Raw genomic sequence first — 19,100 nt, 5'->3', positions numbered from 1 at the left:
TCCCACGGAGTCAGGATTTTATCTTTCACACAAAACACCTGGAAGTAGGAGACAACAGGTTCCCCCACAGCGATGTTGGGTTTTGAACAGGGAACTGCATGATGCAGGAGAAGGCAAGTGACCAGGCTTCAGGAAAAGCTGGGACTGAGGGAGTTTCCAGAGACCAACCGTGTAGTGAAGATGGACGCAGGAGCTCACCCAGCAGGACAGGTGACGTGTGGACCTGTGGGTCTGCGAGCCGCTCCCCCTCCTGTCTGTCTGTCTGTCTGATGTTGAAGCAATTTGTGAAGGGATTTCTCACAGACTAGGGAAGAGTCTCTTTACTATGAACAGGGAGATGGAGTTCCAATTACAGGAAAAGTGAGAAAAACCTCTGGAGAGACGTTGGTGCCACAATTGTAAGGTCCAGGTTCCTGGAGTTCATGCTCCAAGTGCCCTTGGAACACAAAACACACAGGGAAAGGGCCAAATCCAATCCCATGAGAGGCAGGGAAGAGCTCTGCATTCTGGTGGTTTCTGCCAACGATCCTGTGTCCTGCCTCGAGGACACGTGCAAATATACGTCCACGAAGTTTCCCTCACGGACTGACAGAGACCTGCACTTAAATATGATGATGTGATGCCATATTCCTTGACTGTTTTAAAAAGTATCTTTTTATTTTCTTAAGATTTTATTAATTTATTTGAGAGAGAGCGCAGAAGGAGGTGGAGGGACAGAGGGAGAAGAAGAAGCAAACCCCCTACTGAGAGTGGAGCCCAAAGTGGAGGTTAATTCCAGAACCCCGAGATCATGACCTGAACCAAAGTTAAACACTTAGTCGACTGAGCCACCAAGCCACCCCTATCATTTTATTTTTTTAATAGGCTACACACTCACATAGGGCTTGAACTCACAACTCTGAGACCAACACCTGGTATCAAGAGTCAGATGCTCCACCAATTAACGCACACAGAAGCCCTAAAAATTTTCCTTTGAAATAAACAACAGTAGCAAATTTGTTTCATCAACTTTGATTCTTAATAAAAATGAGTTCATCATGAAGCCAGCACTGCCCAAATCTGCTTGACTCCAAGTTGTGTTCCCAGGAAAGAGTCTATCTGTCTGTTTGAAGGACAGAATGGTCATCCGTGGGCCCCAGCCATGCCCCTGTCCTCTCCCAGCACGGGGGACTCTGGGCAGCCTGGCTGCGGCGGCAGATGAGGTGATGTCCCTGTGGGTGAGGCAGGGACACCTGTCCCCCTTCTCTGGGGCACGTCCGGCCCCTGTGGTTGCTGGGCAGCCCAGAGCGTGAGCACACACACACACACACACACACAGGTGTGCTGGGGGCACAGATGGCTTCCGGGGCCGACCTCACGCTGCCAGGCTCACAGCTCTCTGAGGTTGGGGACAGACGCTGTGCGGGCTCAACAGTGGCAGAGCTCTGGGGACACAGAGGAGCAGCCTGGATGCACCTGCGTCTCCAAGAAGAACCCAGCAGGGCTCCCTGCCGGCTCACCCACCCCCCAGGCTCCGGGACCCCAATCAGGAACCCCAGCCTTTGTGGGTAGAAGAGGAAAGAGATTCCGACGGGAGGAGGACCCTGGGGGGTCAGCGTGTGAAAAGGTTCAGGGTCTCCGACACGCCACAGCGACCGCCAGGAGCTCTTCCTCCTTCATCAGCTGCCGGGGAGACAGGAGAGAGCCTGTCCCCTCCCCGTCACCACACTCAGGACTCTCAACACCACAGACACAAGTGTGTTCATTTGACAGGCAGATAGGGTGAGCAGAACGGTCAGTTTGCATTCGTGTGTTGAGCTGTGAGGACGACCATCTCTCGGGCTCGGGCGCCTGACCCGTCCCTTCTCTGCGCGTCCGGTGCTCACGCCCGTTGCTTGTGTAGCGACGATGGTGGCGCGACTTCGCTCACTGATGGGCGAGGGGGCCTGAGCTTTTATAAAGGTTCGCTCAGCGTCCACGTCCGTGTGGCGGGCGGGGGGAGCACAGGAGGTGTGTCATCTCTCTGCTGCCATGAGCAGAATCTTAGCGCCGGTATGTGGCAGAAGCAGAATGAGACACCCCGTGGGTCTGACTGCAGAGTTCAGCCCCTCTGCCCCGTGAGGAGCTCTGGGGACAAGGCCACAAAGTCGGAGTCTGTTTGACACTCGAGGCTGACTGTGGCATACCCGCACAGGAGACTAAAAACAGCTCTAACCACACGGAAAGGTCACAGGCAGATAAGAAGGGAAGGTCCCCTTACCCGGCCCCACCCCCCTCTGCCGACGGTGCCACAGCTCAGCTGTCCCTACTGCGGGGGCCGTGGGAGGCTGTCCTGGCCCCTCACTCACACACGCCCTCCTCAGCCTGGGAGCTGGGGACACAAGCAGGCTGCGGGGTGGGGAGGGGGTGCACACAAGGGTCTGAGATTGTAGGCACAGCTCCGGGGACAAAGCAGGACTCTGGAAAGTGAGAGTCTGAGCTACTGATGATCTCAGCCTCGGCCCCCACAGCAGGGCAAAGAACTGCCTTTCCTAAGAGAGGGTTGAGGGTGCTTTCCCCGTCCTGGGGAACCTGAGGGCATCCCAGACAGGCCCTAGTACCCCTTTCTCTCCCTCAACCCTTCAGGACTCTGGAGAAATCAGAATGTTGATACCAGCAAGCCCCCACTGCTCACCTGCCTCCCTCACACTTGCTTCCTGCCCCCCCCAACCCTCCCAGCCACACCCAAACCGGAGCTGCCCCACGGATCTGCCACTCACCCAGGAAGAGGCTGACCTGGAGCATCAGGGTCTGGGAGGGGAACTGGCTGCCCCAAAGGGAGTCCATAACTGTGAGACCCAGAGCACACAGGGTCCTCCCTTTCCTGTCATGTTTCTCCCCTCCTTCGGCCCCACCCAGCCCCCCCAACACCCAGGCCCCTCCTCTCCTTTAATAATCAGCCAGGTGTCTGGACTCAGGCTGCCTGATCAGCAACAGGCATATAGATTTGAAAAAAAGGGCTTTTTCTGATGAAATTTAATCCATGCTGATTATATAAAATTTGGAAAACATAGAATTGATGCAGAAGAAGAAAGATCATTAGAACCTGAAATAACATTGAAGGGATATGGTGATGTTTCCCCAAATGATTGGACCCCCTAGAAACTATACTAGGACGGCAGGACCCTTGATTTTCATGGGATTTAAAGTCCATTTTCTGGTGCTTCTCTGTACGTGTGGACTTCTAGTGTACCTGCTGCTTCCTTCTCACTTGGTCATATCAACATGATGGAATCCCCGTGGGAGATCAGCATGACGGCAGAAGGGGTGAGACATGATCCTAGTCATGTAGGAAAGATGTTAGGGTTTGAAGCTGATGGCCAAGAAAGAATTCTTGAGATGTCTTTGGTGCAAAAAAGTGGCTTTATTAAAGCATGGGGATAGGACCCCTGGGCAGAAAGGACTGCAATGGGGTCATGAGGAGTTTCCCATTATATACTTTCAACTTGGGAGGCGGTTAGGGAGGGCATAAGTCTCTAAGGAATTAGGAAGCAAGGTTTCCAGGACCTTGAGGGGGCTAGCTGTAACAACAGGATATTTATTACTGTCCAATAAAACCTTAGTCATGAGACCCTTCAGATGTGTATCGGTGGATCATATGTTTGGGGGATGATTGCCAACATGTATCTTGGGGGATTTAGAGATAAAGGAAGTTTCCAAAGGAATTTTTATGTTAAAGTAGACTTACAGGGTCCTGGGGGTTGGGCTAAGATTGCCTTTTGGCCTTAGAAAAGTATTAACACAGATGCAGCTGAGTTCCTAGAGGAAGGTCACTCTGCCTGTTTCAAGGACTTGTCAAGGAGCTATAGGGAGTAAGGAAATTTAATAATTTTTCTTCTGCCTTTGTTTCCCACATCACTAGCAGCTAGGATCACAGCACCGCTGAGTTCCGGGGCTGGATGCACACTGAGCGGGTCCGACACAGGAGACCCTGGAGCTTCTCTGGGCAGAACCACGTGGGCAGGGCGCCTGGGTGGCTCAGTTGGTTGAGCGACTGCCTTCGGCTCAGGTCATGATCCTGGAGTCCCGGGATCGAGTCCCACATCGGGCTCCCTGCTCAGCGGGGAGTCTGCTTCTCCCTCTAACCCTCTTCCCTCTCGTGCTTTCTATCTGTCATTCTCTCTCTCTCAAATAAATAAAATCTTAAAAAAAAAAAAAAAAGAACCACGTGGGCAGTGCTGGGTAGGTCGTCTGCAGAGACAATGACATTCAACTTCACGTGATCTGAGGTGGGGGCTTGGGTGGGCTCCCCTAGCAGCCCAGACGAGGGACAAATGATTTCTGAGCAAATGCTTCTCATCTCCCACCAACAACTACTGAACAGCTACCAGGAAGCAACTCTGTCCGAGTCACGGGAGATGGGGCAGAGAACAAGGTGAAGCTTCTGCCCTCAGGCTGCCCGCAGGCTAGTGAGGGAGAAATGACACTGAAACTAAGGACGCCCGTGAGCACGAACAGCATTTGTGAGCCGCACAGGGAGCAGCTGAGAAAGGGAAGCAAGAAGAGGAGAGACCGTTCCTCTCACAAGCTCTATCTGCTCACTTTTGCCAAAGAAATCAGGAAAGCAGGAACCCTGCAGTCTTGGAGAGTCTCCCCTGGAGGAGAGTCGACCAGGACCCAGGGTCTGGCCTATCCCACTAATGGCCCCGAATGTGGAAGTTTGGACGGGAGCGAGATGGCAGAGAGACTAGAGGGACCGGAGACACCTGGGTCCCTCTCCACTCCAGCTGGATGGGGACGCAGTAGAAGGAACGAGATCCACTGAGAGACTTATGGGCTGAGTCCTGGCTCCGGGGCTCCTGGCTGTGCGGCCCGGAGAGTCAGCCTTTCTGGCTCCTTCTACTGATCTGTGAAGTGGGCACAACAATCCCCACGTCACAGAGAGTCCACGAGGACCCAGTGAGTTAGGAGCGAGAAGAATGTCAGAGAGTTCGTGTCACCGAGCCAGCACTCAGCCCGCGCTGACGATTACAGATTCACATTGTCTGTGAACAACTCTCAGCACATGACTGACGCTGGGTGGTATTCAAACTGGTCGAGGCAGGATGTTGTGAAATCACCATGGTTTGTCCCAGAGGCTGAGAGTCTGAAAGGCAGTTTGATGTCATACAAACGAGGGGGAGAGCCGGGGCCGTCTAGAGTTGCTGAGGTAGCTGAGGCTGAGCGATCCTGGAACAGGTTTGTACCAATTTATTTACTCAGTTTCCCCCTGATCTACCACTGTGTGTGTCTCATGGCAAAATTATGCAGAACGATTTAGCATAGAAATAACTGATGGTTGGATCCACACAGTCCCTGCTCAGAGCAGTGAAGGGGGAGGAGGCAGGACCTGAGCTGTGGGCATCAGGCTCACAAGCAGGTGTCCCCAGAGGGCGGGATTCTCCTGCTTCTTCCCATTAAATCCTCCTTACGGCCTGGCCTGGTTTGTGGACCTCATTGTAGACAGTAGTGAGAAGCTTCTCCTCTTCTAGATGAGGTGCACCCCTACCCTGGAATGCAGACAGAGGGTTCTTGGATCAACTGAGGGACAGAGATGCCCCAGAGGGACCCACACAGACCCAGTTCTGCTGACATGACCTGTTCCATGCCCAGCACTGCATGGACCCCAGGAGAATTTTCGTAGTTAATACTGCCTTGTCTAGAAAGGGTTACAGAGGCATCCAGGCCAGAACATGCAGATGACTGGGATTGACAGGCACACACTCAGGGAGAGGGACTTGGAAGAACCCAGGTTGCCCTCTCTCCCAGCCTCACCTTGCCCCTGTGGTTTCCAGACTCCTGATGGATCTGATCTGCATAGTGGATGCCACCATCTGGGTCCACGTGCCCCTTCTGTGATCCTGCACCTACGTCATACACAGATGGAGCTTGATTCTAAGCCTGGAAACCTGGACCTTCCCCCACTCCATGACTCCATGGCCATGGCCACACCAGCCAGCCTCCTGCAGGGATATTCTCTGAGCAGCAAAATGCAGGAGGAAGGGTGTCCAGGGTTGAACAGGGGAGGGAGGTGTCTGGGCACAGGAAGGAGAAACACAGCCTGCCTTTCACAGATTCCAAACTCTTCTTCTTCCCACGTCTCTTCCAAAGGTACAGTCCAGCTACGAGGATCATCAGCACGATCACAATAGTACCCAGGATATCACGCAGGAGAGCAAAAAGGGACAGTCCACGTAGATCTGTTTCTGTCACACAGACAGAGTGAAGAAGGTTAAGGCACAGAGGACTGAGGACGCCCATTGCCAAGCACATGCAGACGTCTGAAGGGACCTGGTCAGAAGCCGCAGAGGGAGGAGCATGGCAGGTGCTTTCCCTCACCCAGGTCCCGAGCCCCTGCCTGGGGCCGAGGTGCTGAGAGGAACAGAACATGGTGCCCGCCCTTGAGGAGCTCCTCGGCCGGGGGAGGGCCGGGAACATGCCAGAGGCAGCCAGCCAGAGCCATGCCAGGGCACGAGAGCTCACAGCTTGTACCCGGCTCCTCAGGGAGGGCCTCCTGGAGGAGGTGATGGGGAAACCTTGTCTCGAGGGAGGAGTAGGAGATTTCCCGATATTCAGGGTGGGTGCGGCCTCCCAGAAGGAGAGCCATGAACAGGAATGTCTGGGTCAACTCTCCAGCCCTGGGAGCAGCCTGCACCCCCTGGGGCAGGCGGGAGAGGGACCAGGCAGGGAGGAGCCCGGTAGGAGGATGAGAGGGAGGCAGGAGCCTCTTTCCAGAGGGTCCAGTGGGTCACTGAGCCATGAGCTTCCTCTGGGATCAGGGATGCTGAGGCAGCAGGTCCCCCAGCAGCTGGTGGAGGAGGGGGTGGAGGGGCGAGGGGGCACACGACGAACCAGGTCATTCATTCATTCATTCATTCATACATTCAGGGACACACTGACTGTGAGCAAACGGCCTGAGGCCGAGGGTGGGACAGGCATTCAAAGTAGAAGCAGACATGGCCCCTGCCCTCCAGGGGTTCAGGCTGCAGAGGAGACTAATCCTGGGCCAGAGTATCAGCTCTCATTGTGGGGTCACTGACCGCTCCTTAGAGGAGACGAGGTGTGAGGGCAGGACAACAGCAGCTCCTGCAGGGCCCTGAGCCATCCAGGCTGAGGAGACCCTGTGCAAACTCTCTTTGTGCTGGAACTGCACCCAGCGTGTGGCCCTGTGGGACTGCTCGGGTCACAGACCCACAGAGCCAGCTGTAGGGAAGGGGTCCCTGGATGGGAATAAGCGGGGGAGTGGAGGACTCCTGACTTGGAAGGGCTGAGGGCAGAGGGAGGGGCCTGAGCCGAGGCTGGAAGCTGAGGACAGAGGACCCAGCCGGGAATGCAGGCAAGCAGGTGGGTGTGAAGTGTGTCCGTGAGACCAGAAACGGGCAGAGGAGCCCGGAGCCCTGAATCCTACAGGGAGTCGCTGGCTCAGACCCCTCAGATGGCACAGACCACTGATACCCCCAACGCCCTTCTGAAAACCACCTTAGACAAGGAATGATGGATGAGGGTGGGGAGAGGTACCTGCTGGGGGCTGCCTGGACCAGCAGGGGTGAGGGGTGGGGAGGAACAGAGGAGGGACACTGAGAAAGGCAGGAGTATGTTGGATGTGACAGCCAGAGTCCTGGATGGAGTGACCAGGTGGCCGGGGGTGACATAAACATGGGGGACAGAAGACAGAACCCTCAGCCAGGGCTGCCTGAGCTCCCGGAGAGCCCCTCCCCTCTGGCAGGATGCACTCACCGTGGCCACAGACGTCCCCAAGGTCCCGGGTGGCAGTTTTCTGGTCCACCTGGTTGCTGACCACACAGGTGAGGCTGGTGCTGGGCTGGCTCGGGGGCAGGTTCACAGCCATGGTCCAGGGATTGGGGGCTGGTCCTGGGGCGGGTCTCTGCTCCAGCTCCCTGGAGAGACCCTCGCTCTCCCAGGTCACGGTCAGGTCCTCCCTGGTTCCGTTGGCGTCACACTCCACAGTGACGTTGCACCAGGCTGGTGTGAGGGACAGAACGGTGCCCCGGATCTGGTGAAGGGGCACGGGCTCTGTGGCGGGAGGGACAAGAGGGCAGAGCATCACGTGAGTGGAGGACATCCAAGCTCACGCTTTCTCCTGCGGTATCTCCCCGAAGCTCTGGCTTCCTCCCCCTAAGGATGGTGAAGTCTTTTACAGATAGCTCAGAAATGACCCAAATACACAGCAGGTGACCATAAGGATGGGAGCCACTGAGTTCAGCTCTACGTGATTTCACTAGACTGAGCAAGTGTTTAAAAGCTTCCCTGAGAAAACCATGTGGAACCCGCCTACCCAAACCCCATTAATTCTAAGAAATGGGATGTTCCCTAGAAGAAGGTGAAGCTGGGACAGGATGTTCCTGGTCTAGGCTACAACCCTGCTTCTCCTGCTCAGATGGTGCTCAGGACTGCACGACACGAGGTGCAGAGGCTACTGGCCAGTTCTGGGAGCCCAGATCAGCCTCAGGCTCTACCAGGAGAGCCCGTGGTGGGGGACACAGTGGTGGTTCCTAGGAATGACCTCTCTAGTGTGGTTGGAACATGTCCTGAACTTGGGTCCCCACAGGACGACAAGGAACAGACAGACGGCCAGTCTTGGGAATCCCCCCGGCCTCAGGCTGCAAAGGCCACTCTCTCGGGAGCAGGACGTCTCCCTGTGCGGGGGCGGGGGAGGGGTGCAGGGAGAGAGAGCTGCTCCCTGAGCGTCTGAGGGAGGGTTGTCCTGTGACCTTCTCCGACATCTGTGGAGGTTCAGAGCTGGACCCGTGGAGACTGAGAGTCAGCTGGCCTCGGGCTGGTGCTGAGAAGGACGAGGGGCCGAATCGGGGAGAACCACGTTGGGATTCCGGATCCTGCTTCGTGACCAGTGTCCCCAACCGTGGCCACGTGCTGACCCTCAGAGCCTGCAGGTGCCTTAGGTGCCATGGCAAAGGGAAACTGAGGCTGCGAACCAGCTGACACTAACTAGACAGGCCCCATGTGATCACAGGGTCCTCGCAAGTGGAAGGAGGCAGAAGAGGTGGGAGGGACGCAGCGTCAGAGGGACTCACCCCACCAGTGCCGGCTGGGAAGGGGGAGGAAAGGGCCACGAGCCAGGGGGAGGGGGCGCCACTAGAAGGGGGGACAGGAACAGAAATGGGTTCTCCCCGGAGCCTCCAGAGAGGAGCACTGCGCTGCCTACACCTGGACCTCATGGCAGAGGCTCTGGGGTCTGACTCCTGCCCTACAGCCCAGGAGGACACACAGGTGGTGGTGTGGTCAGCCACTGAGGGTGAGTCACCTGCTATAGCAGCACTGGACAGCGAATAGTCACACTGAGTAGCCTGAGTCCTGTGGGCACAGTGAGAGTTATGGCAAAATCCCCATTTCCCCCCCATTCCGTGTTCCACTCCAGAAGCACCGAAGTGACTTATCCCTGGTGTGAGTCTCAGCTCTGCCTGCATTTGTGATGGACACATGACATCTAATTTGAGGGGAGAAGATCAAGTCTGAAGGCTGGGGTCTGGAAGGAATCCTGCAAGTGGGGCGCACGGACACTCCCAGGGACCGAGGGAGGAGGTCAGCTGTGGGACTGGGGGCGGGGCCGCCACATACCGTAGACCCTCAGGCGGAAATCCTGGTCATATTGTCTTCCTCGCCTGTAGCCGACTCGAGCCCGGTACCGCCCACTGTCCTCAAGGGTCAGGTTGTCAATCCTCAGGGTCGTTATGTTGAGCACATGGACCCTCTTCTCAAACTTGTCCTGGAAGTTGACCCATTCTGGAACATCTCTCCCAGGAAACACGTGCAGCATGACTATGTAGTTGGCCCTGGATACATTGCCCCAAGAAATCTTCTCCAGCTCGACCTCTGGAGGTAATTCTGGATTTCTGATCACATGAAACCACACAGAACCTCCTTGAGCCCCCTTCAGAGAAACAGGGATTCCAGAATCCTCAACTCCAGAACCATGGGCTCCAGCACTCTGGGTCACAGCGCTGCAGACGCCTAGGGCATAGGACACAGAAAATGTGAGTGGTTTCATTAGGAAGAAAGGAGAAAACCCTAGAACCCATCTTCTTCATGAAATCCATCCCATGTGCTCCCCTTGAGTCTTAGAAGGCAGGACAGTGCCATGAACCTGAGGCGAAGCTGGAATCCCTCCTGGTCCCCGGGGAGCATCCCTTGACCACGTCACGTGAACTTGCTCCCCTGCAGTGTCCTGACCCCTAACAGTGAGAGCATGAATGTCAGGAGGTCTGGGATCCGAAGCACGAGCACATTTTCGGTCCACACCGAGTGCATCTCTGCAGGAGGCAGCTTCTCACGGGGCTGCAGAGACCCCTCCTGCCCACAGGCCGTGCAAGTTCTGTCCCTGGACTGGGGGCCGCCCCCAGGGACTCGCTCTAAGGAGCCGAGTGCCTCCAACATGATGGATGGCCCTCAGGGACAGCAGGTCCTACAAGGGTGTGACAGCGTCTGGCTGTCACCCTGTCTCCTGCTCGCTCTGACGAAGCCCGCCACAGTGTTGTGGGCAGTGGAGAGACCCCCATGCGGAGGGTCGGAGGGCAACCCTTGGCCAACAGGGACGGAGGGGTGAGGCCCGAACACTGCCCCCCACAAGCTCCACAAAGGTGGGAGGGTGAATGCTGTCTTCTTTTGACAGCCTCTGAGGCAGGAGCCCAGCTGGCATGGTCCGCACCCCATGTGGACCGGCTGAGGGCTCCTGGGGACCCAGGCCTGGGCTCTTGGCCAGCTGGTGCCCGAGGCGTGGGCTCGGGGGTGAGACAGACCTGGGTTCATGTTCCAGATCCGCCCTTTTCTGGCTGAGCGGCCTTGGGCGATTTCCTGAACTGTCTAAGCCTCGAGGTCCCGCATGGGAAGCACGGGGACGAGAGCTGAGCGTGTCCACGGGGCTCCTGCAAGGATTAAATGTGACGACACTGGAAAATCACCCACAGTAAGCGTTTCCTTGTCACCGTCCTCACTGTATTAGGGCCTGGGGGGAACTGACAGGTAGCGGGGGACACCTGCCGCTTGCTCACCCGAGACCAGACGTTCACCATGAACGTGATTCCCATTCCCTACATTTCAGCTGCTCCGTCAGATGCTGAGCGTCTAAGGAGCCCAGGACAACCCACTGAAGGTGGCGGGTTGCAGAGTGTTGTCCCCGTTCCAAGGATGAGAAGGTTGTATTTCAGCCACACTCAGCGGCTTTTAAATTGTGTTAAATGTTAAGCAGATTCTGCATTCCAGTAAAGGAGGGGCGCTGGAGATGGAAATGCATCCTCTCCCCGACCTCTGAGCCCCACTGCCCAGTTACCCTTCCCACAGGCCGGTGCTGTTCCAGGTTCGTGTGTATCCCTCCAGAGGGGGTCTCTGCACTGACAGGTGCCTACCTGTGTCTCCCCGTGCCCGACCCCACGCCACCCGCTGCTCTGCTCCCCCCTCTTCTCTGCACGGCTCGGGCAGGGCTGCACCTGCATCTGCACGCGGGCAAGAGTCTCGTGATCAGCTGCCCACGCCCCCACGTGGGCTCTAGTTCCCCCCACGGGTGCCGGGCACTCAGGGAGCTCTTGTCCCCGCAAACCTGGTCCCACTGAGCAGCCTGGGATTGGAGCCTCTGCACGCACGGATGTCCGCACGTCACACGCGGGGGCACATCCGTCACACTCGGTGCACAGAAGTCACACAGGTGCACATGCCTCACCCATGGGGGCGTACCTGTTTTACACGGGGCATGGGTGTCACTCACAGGGCACGTCTATCTCATGCTGATGGACACACAGCAGGCGGGAGCGTATTCTGCCTCACACACAGCGGCACACACGTCACTCTCGGGTGTTCCTGCGTCACACACACGGGCATATACATCACACGCTGGTTCATACACACCACACCTGAGTGTATATAGATCAACCGTGAGTGTGTAGACAACACACACGGGTGTGTGAACACTGGGATAACCCCTGGGTGGGTCTAATAGACCAAAGGCAGGTCCGCCTCAGCCCCTGACAGACCTTGCTCACCGTCCCCCCGAGAGTGACCCCAGCTCTTCTCCTCCCAACAATGCTTAGGTTTCCCACCGACCCACGCTGACCGAGCTTTCTGCCCTTTGCCAAGCTGATAAGAGAAAATTATATCACATCATATTTTAAGGAGCATTTCTCTTGTACATGAGCCTGGTGGCTCCCTCATGAATTCATGCACAGAAAAACAGTGTCCTGTCACACCCCGGTCCCCACCCCAGTCCGGGCAGCCAGGGCTCAGCTCCTGTGGAAATATGCAGAGTCTGGTGCACACAGGACGCTAACCCCGAGTCAGAGAAGCAGCCTTGTTCCAACAGGGGGGCTGTGCCTGGGGCTCCCCGAGGGACAGCGGTTCTGTCCCCAGGGCGGCACCTGCCCGCGGGCTGCTCCCCAGGAATTCTGAGCCCACCCTGTCCCTCTCAGTGTCCCCCGCGTGGGTCAGGGGGGTCTGCCCCAGGGGGACAGGGAGACAGAAGCAGGCGTTTCTGGTGACCACGGGCGGCACCTGCGCGGCTCCGGCCACACGGTGCGTGCCCCGCTTCTCGGCGGCTCCCGCTGCACCTCGCTTTCCTGAGCGGGCCGTGCGGACCGGGGTCCACCCACCGGGGCGGGAGCCGGGGTCCTGCAGCAGGTGCTCTGCAGACCCCGCTCAGGGGCAGAGACAGAGACGGCAGAGGCCAGAGGATTGCATCGAAGGGGGGCCTCGAAGACAGCATCCCCTCCCTCCTTGGAGGCCTGAGGCCGTGAGCACAGAAAGGCCTGGGCTCTGGGTTCTGAAGGGGCCCCAAGCAGGCCCCCAGCTGTCAGTCCCTGTCAGGACGCAGGACAAGGTCGGGACGGGAGGAAGACACGGAGCAGAGGCCTCGGGGAAGCAGCTGCACAGTCCCGTCTGGGGGAGACCCCCAGTCCCAGGATGTCACAGCTGGAGGGCCTTCGAGGGGACCTTTCACAGCGGACGGCCTCCCTCGGGGGGGAACTTGTCCCGGGTCACACTGGGCAGAGCCGGACCTGGAGCCCGCTTCCCTCTCCCCCAGCCCAGTGCCTCCCCTGCAGGGAGCTGCCCTGCAGCCCTCCCCTGCCCTCCCCCTGCCCTCCCCCTGCGCAGGGCTCCTCCCTCCCAGCACTGCTGTCTGGTCCCTGGGGTCTGAGCAGTTCTGGGTCTCACCCCCCAGCATTTGTCCCGGGAGAGGGGACTGCAGTACTCGGCGGGCTTTGGCAGGGCAGGGACGTGGGGTAGCTGAGGGTTAACCAGCACCTGCTGGAAAGGGGGGAACCCGGGAGAGAGGAGGCTCAGCCCTCAGGCTGCTGGGGAGGAACTGCCCAGAAGCTGGACGAGAGCATGAGCTTGAGGAAGCTGGACGCCCACTCAGGATGGGAGGAAGACCCGAGAGCTCTCAGATCTGCAGAAGGTGCTGCCCCCAAAGAGGGACAGCGGGTCAGGGGCAGGGCGGCAGTGAGCAAGAGAGTCACAGATTATTTAAACAAGATGAAATTTTCAACCATCAACATAACATTTTGTCCATTTCTTTCTCTTTTCCTTCCTTCCTTCCTTCCTTCCTTCCTTCCTTCCTTCCTTCCTTCGTTTCTTTCTTTTCTCTCGTTCTCAGTCTTACAACCAGACAATTATGGAGGAAATTCAATGTACTTTCTCATATTTCTCTCGTTCAATAAAACTGAAAAGAGAAAGACCACATGTTGCTGACAAGGAGTTACCTCATTAAAAGGGTCTTGCAAAGCTCATTATCTAATGACTTATCTCCCTGTTTACAAATGTCCTGTGATTCCAGAAATTTCCTAGAATCCCTGTAGCTCACAGAGGGGCTGGTGCACTGACACCAAACATTACAGACGATAAAAGCTTTCCAACGTGTCTGCAGAATTCACGATTCTGGAGATCACAGTATTTTCTTCTTTGTTCTTATTTAACTTGTTACACCTAAGCAGCTGGCCTAAGATGAAGTAAGAACCAGAAAATGGGGCTCTTATTAAAACAGTCATTCAGTTCCCTCCTTGGGGCCCCTCTGCTTGCCGCCTGTCCCGCCCAGGTCACCCCCACCCAGAGCCCCATCAGCGGTCTCCTGTTCCGGGCTCACCCTTACACACGCAGGTGGGCGCAGACCCTTGAATTCTAGAGGTTCCTTTCCTTCCTTTGCAAACAGAATGTCACTGCATTCAGGCCCTCATCTTGCCCAAGGAGCCGGACTAGAGTGGCTTCCTCAGCTCAGACGGGGGCTCTGGGTCGGCCCTCCTGCACACAGCAGCTGCAGAGGCTGCCCGAGCCCCTGGGCATGGCAGGCGGGGGTGCCCATCCCCAACGCTGGGTCCCACGCAGCCCCTCCTATGTCTCCTCCATCCTTCTCCCCAGGAGACTCCGGGCTCTCCTGGCCTCACCCCCCTGGGAGGGGTTCCCTTCATGCAGCCGGGCAGCCAGGGCTCAGGGCTCCCAGCCTGGCCTCAGCCAAAAGCTCCCTGTGTTCCTTCCGTTCACCCTGGGGCTCTAAACCGAACGCACTGCGTGTGCTCAATCATCACGGAGCTGAGTTCTCTGGTTCTTCAGCAAAGCCCTCAGGCAGCCCAGGAGCTCCTGCCTCCCTGCCCACCCAGCGGCCCCCCTCCCAGGGAGCCCGGGCCACTCACTGAGGAGGAGGCTGGTGAATCCTAGGAGCCAGGAGGCCCTGCACAGGTCGGGGTCTTCTGAGCAGGTGCCCATGGCCGGCTGTCTCCCTGGGGGCTCAGCCTGGGCCAACAAGGCTATAGAGGAAACATCCAGAAATGAGAAGCAAGAGAGGAGGAAAACCTTCACTGAGAAGAGCCCTTAGCTCCTCCCCACCCCAAGGGCAGGGCCGTTAGTTTGGGGACCTCAATGTCCAGGTAGAGTAAGCCATTCCTTTCTCATGTTATTTCAGCACCTGCAGTGGGGCCTCAGGATATAATTGCAGAATAAACGTAGGAACAGCCCCCACTCCCCGCCCCCCCCCAGGAGGTCTGGTGCTGGAGAGGCCCCGTCCCTGTGCTCACAACCAGCTTGGTGGTCTCCCCTCCCCAGCCTGCACCCCTAGGGCCCCCAACCTGTGTCCCTGGGTTCCCACTCAGCCCAGGACCCCTGCTCACGAGGACCAGCCGATGGCCAGGCACAAGGTCACATCTTAGAGCCAAGGACGCGGGGTCTCTCCTGCTTTGGGCCTGTCCTCTGTCTTTACACCGTTTCACGAGTCACATTTCCTTTCCGATGTTCTAGGCACTTCAGTGTCAGGTGTGTAAGTGAGAACTGGGAGCCCGAGAACAAAGCCCCCCTGGGAAGTGTGCACCCCACACCCCTAATGCACACGTGGGCATGTCCCTACTGCAGGTCCCCAGGGCTCTGTCTGCAGCCGAGGGCCGGCCCTGCCCCCACACACAGGACAAGCCCCCCCCCGCCCAGGAGCAGCACCACAGGCCCCCTTTCCTGTGAGGCCCCGCCAGCCCTGGGCCCGTGCTCACACACAGGCAGGGGTGGAGAGGGACCTGCACACGCTCACACACAGGCAGGGGTGGAAAGTGACATGCGGCTCTGGCCACAGGCTCGGCGGCCTCAGACTCACGGCACCTACGGACGGTCAGGCCGGCCTCTTCTTCCCAGATGGGTCCCCACAACCTCTGAGAACCGTGGCCTCCCGTGGACCCCAGGGGAGCAGCTCCATCACTAACCGCAGCCGGTGCCCCTTTCCCCGCCCCCTGGGCTCCCCCTCAGCTGCTCAGACCCTCAGATCCTAAGGCTGGATCCCAGGACTGGCCCGCGGCCCCGCACTCAAGGTGGTCAGCCTGTTGGCTGTTCAACCCACTTTACGGATGTGAGACCCGAGTCCTGAGGGTTTGGACCACCTGCCAGAGGTCACCCAGCAGAGCAAGAGTCGGGGTCTGGACCCCTCACCAGGAGCTCTGAGAAATCCAGCATCGCCGCCGCCGTCCCGTCCCACTGTGCGGCCTCCATCCGGTCACCGCACCCCGTCTGGGCTCCCCCCGAACTGCTCTGCGCCCCTCAGACCAGAGAGCACTCGGCACTGCCTTGTTCCCCTGCTCCCACCCAGTGATGGGGGATCCCTTCCACGGGCCGTCCCTGAGCCTCTTGGGGAGAAACTCCTCAGACGGAGTTCTGATCTGGGCAGCTCATGCCCCGGTCCCTCCAGGGTGATGGGGACCAAGTCAGCTATGCCCCTGTCCCTGTCCCCACAGCCTTGGGCGAGCCCTCCCAGGGTGAGAACTGTTTGCTTGTGGAAACCACAGCTTGGGGTGGGGCGCAGGGCCCAGGAGGGAGCCCCCAGCAGCTGCAGGCCGGGGACCCCGGACGGTCAGCCAGCCCACGGGCCATTCTGGGGCAGCCCCTGGGACTTTCTACACCTGCAGATACTAACCTCGGTCCCCTCCCGCCGTCCTGGGCAGCACGAGAGCTAAGGTCACCAGTCCTCCGTGAGTCTAGGTCTCTGCGGTTCACAAGCTCAGGGTCACCGTCCATGTTACAGATGAGCAAAGTCAGGGACATTTAGGGGATCTGGAGCCCACGGTCTGGACACCTGGATGGGGCGGAGCCAGGCCCAGGTCTCAGGCCTCCGAGGCCACTGGTCTTTCTAGACCCAAGTCCCTGGCAGACCTTGAGAAGCCACACTGAGGGGAGGGAGGCCAGGCCTGACCCAGGGCAGCCTCTCTCCTGTCTCACACCCCGAGGCAGAGGAAACAAGCCTGTGGTGGTATCTTGCAAACTCCGAGGTTCACAGCAGCCCTTTGCCGACCACAGCCGCCCCCCTGCACTGGCTGTCGCACTCGGGTCAGCACCTCCAGCCCAGCTCAGGTTTGGGGGTGGCTTCTCCCATACTTGGGCCTTTCCAGAAACTTCCTTCCAGCTTGGACACAGCTGCCTGGCCGGCAGAGAGCTCATGACCCTGAGCCCGAGGACACGCACTGAGCAGTGTGGCTTCTGTGCTGACATTGGGCTTCGGGCTATACACCCTCCTGGAGACGCAGGGACTCCGTCTGTGGCTGGGGGAGCGCAGGCTCTCGGACCAGCCACAGTGAGGCTGAGTCCCCTCTTCCTCCTGCCTTCCCTGCGTGTCCCTGGACACAGGGCTGGACGGCCCCGAGCCTCCGAGCTCTCAGCACAGTGGAGATGGGCAGCTGCTGCAGGAGTCGCTGGGCGAGTGCCCGGCTCTGTGCGGGGCCAGTGAGCTCACCCAGGCTGCAGGGGCCTCCTGTTTGCTCCAGAATGGCCTTGCAGGAGAGACCTCGTGCATCAGGACCGTGCTGGCTTTCCTACTAGACCAGGTTCCCAGGAGCACGCCTCCTGCCTCTCCTTTCCTTTCATCTCCTTTCAGAGAAACAGGACTGACCTGGGGACAGGCAGCCCCTGAGGGTAGAAGCTCCCTCCCTCAGCCTGTGCCCGTCTGCTTTTCCACACAGGAGCCTGAAGCCCCCGTGCAGTGAGGAAGCGTCGGTGTGAATCAGAACGTCCTTCTGGACGTGGAAGCTGGATTCTTCCCCCACCAAAGAGCAACACCTGAAACTGGGGGAATCATGATCTGGGTGTGGCTGTCGGATGGGAAGGGACGGGTGAGGAACAGGACGTGCACGTCCCTCGGGCACCGGAACAAATATGGGACAACTGCGGGACGTGTGCCCCGAGCTTGCAGCTGCTTGGGCGGGCGGCTCAGCGCCCCTGGGCTCCCCACTGGCCTGGCAGCGGGCACAGCAAGCCCAGGACAACCGGACCAGGAAGGAGGCGGCCCACCTGGTGTTGTCGTGGGAGAAGAGCCCTGCCCTTGCCTCTGCGGACCCCGTGAGAGCGGGCCTCGGCACACCCAGCACGGTAAGGGTGCCACTGCTCGTCACCCTTTCCTTTCCTGGGCCCCTGCCTAGGAATCGAGTGAGCAGGGGAGGCAGGTCACTGTCCCCATTCTCTACAGGGTGGGCAAATATCGGGGGACCTGCTTACCAGAATCTGACCACAGAGCAGGGCCCCCGACCTGGGGAAAATCGACCACTGACGGCTGTGCGGGGTGTTGCTGAATTTGGACCTTGAAACAGTTTGACCCATATCCTAAAGCAGAGGCCACACTCTGCTGCTCTAACAAAATCTCTCTGTGGGGCTCTGAATACACCTGTGGGCCTAGGACATCTGGTCTCCCTGTTTCCCCGAGCAGGTGCTCCCGGTATCTTTCAGGTGGTGGACATTTATTGAGTGCCTACTGTGTGTGGGGTGCTGAAGCTATCTCTTCAGAGAGCACATGTCCCAGGCCACATGAGCGTCATGAACATGCACAGCAGCCCCAGGACCAACACCCCCTCCTCCCAGACTGTGGGTCCCAGACCGGCTCAGTTGGGGGCGGCGGGCATCTGGGGCCTCCATAGGAAATCCAGGCCTCGGAGGCCAAGGACAGACTTTCCATCCTGTGTCCTCAGACGTCACTGGGGCCCTTCAGGTAGTGGGTGCAGAATGCACGTTGGCTGGATGGAGGACGACTCTGCTCCCAGAAGCTTTGGGGTGGAATTGGGACAATTCTCTGAACACTAAGCTCAGATGTGGGTAACTCACCGCACCTGAAACAACCTAGGATTCCTCCCACGGGAGGAATCACCATCACCAAAGATGAAGGGCCTTAGGCTCCCTCTAGACTTTTCCCTGGAAGGTGTTCTAGACTCCAGGCCCAGCCCAGAGCCCTGCCTGCTTGAACTCTGCTCCTCGGCCACCCACCGCCCAGTTCCCAGAGGTCCTGCCAGAGAAGGCTGCCTGCTCCCACCACCCCCGACCTACCCCGGGGAGCACCTGCTTCACCCCCGCCCAAGCACGCCCAGACCCAGGACCCGCTGCAGCCTCAGGACCAGGACAGCGATGGGAACTCTGTGCCTGAGGTTTCTCTCCCCCGGGTGTCCACCTCATCCTGGGACTCGGGGAACATTGGTGGAGTGCAGCCAGGCCTCCTACATGGGCAGCAGGAAAATGAGCAGAAAGGGTCCGGAGCTCATTCTGGGTCTCCTGGACACCACCCCAACAAGGATGGACATTCCTCCTGCCCCCTGGACAGTCTGCACCCGCCCTCAGCTTCCCATAAGATCTTTCCCTCT

General features: G+C 58.3%; 2 protein-coding genes across 5 annotated transcripts in view; both read right to left on the bottom strand.

The window, feature by feature from the left end:
• Nucleotides 1-2,931: 2,931 nt before the first annotated feature.
• On the bottom strand, nt 2,932-18,201 carry LOC113932809 (SLAM family member 8-like). Its single transcript, XM_035722150.1, has 7 exons — nt 17,971-18,201; nt 14,646-14,759; nt 9,595-9,987; nt 7,735-8,031; nt 6,063-6,203; nt 5,773-5,864; nt 2,932-5,507 (listed from the first exon to the last, which is right to left on the bottom strand). The coding sequence occupies exons 2-7, from the start codon at nt 14,716-14,718 to the stop codon at nt 5,415-5,417; spliced, it is 1,089 nt and encodes a 362-aa protein (XP_035578043.1). The 5' UTR covers nt 14,719-14,759; nt 17,971-18,201; the 3' UTR covers nt 2,932-5,414.
• The window catches only part of LOC113931788 (vegetative cell wall protein gp1-like), a 6,395-nt gene continuing 2,419 nt past the window's right edge, over nt 15,125-19,100 (bottom strand). The window contains exons 4-5 of one of the 4 annotated variants that reach the window (XM_035722143.1): nt 16,400-16,468; nt 15,125-15,249 (exon numbers count right to left, since the gene is read on the bottom strand). In XM_035722143.1, the coding sequence (XP_035578036.1) occupies nt 15,243-15,249; nt 16,400-16,468 (76 nt within the window). In that variant the 3' untranslated portion in view covers nt 15,125-15,242. Of the gene's footprint in view, nt 15,277-16,399; nt 16,559-19,100 lie in introns of all 4 variants that reach the window. The other 3 variants (XR_004819356.1, XM_035722141.1, XM_035722144.1) reach the window with 3 other exon arrangements.

Source organism: Zalophus californianus, chromosome 10 (assembly GCF_009762305.2).
Source record: "Zalophus californianus isolate mZalCal1 chromosome 10, mZalCal1.pri.v2, whole genome shotgun sequence".
In the NCBI taxonomy this organism is placed as follows: domain Eukaryota; kingdom Metazoa; phylum Chordata; class Mammalia; order Carnivora; family Otariidae; genus Zalophus; species Zalophus californianus.
This window is presented reverse-complemented; position numbering and strand designations above follow the sequence as displayed.

Coding starts and splice junctions, on each gene's coding strand:
- LOC113932809 (XM_035722150.1), bottom strand. CDS start 14,718: ATGGGCACCTGCTCAGAAGACCCCGACCTGTGCAGGGCCTCCTGGCTC. Junction 8,032..9,594: donor TTTCCGCCTGAGGGTCTACG/GTATGTGGCGGC, acceptor CTCCCGCCACAG/AGCCCGTGCCCCTTCACCAG. Junction 5,508..5,772: donor CTGGAAACCACAGGGGCAAG/GTGAGGCTGGGA, acceptor TCTGCATTCCAG/GGTAGGGGTGCACCTCATCT.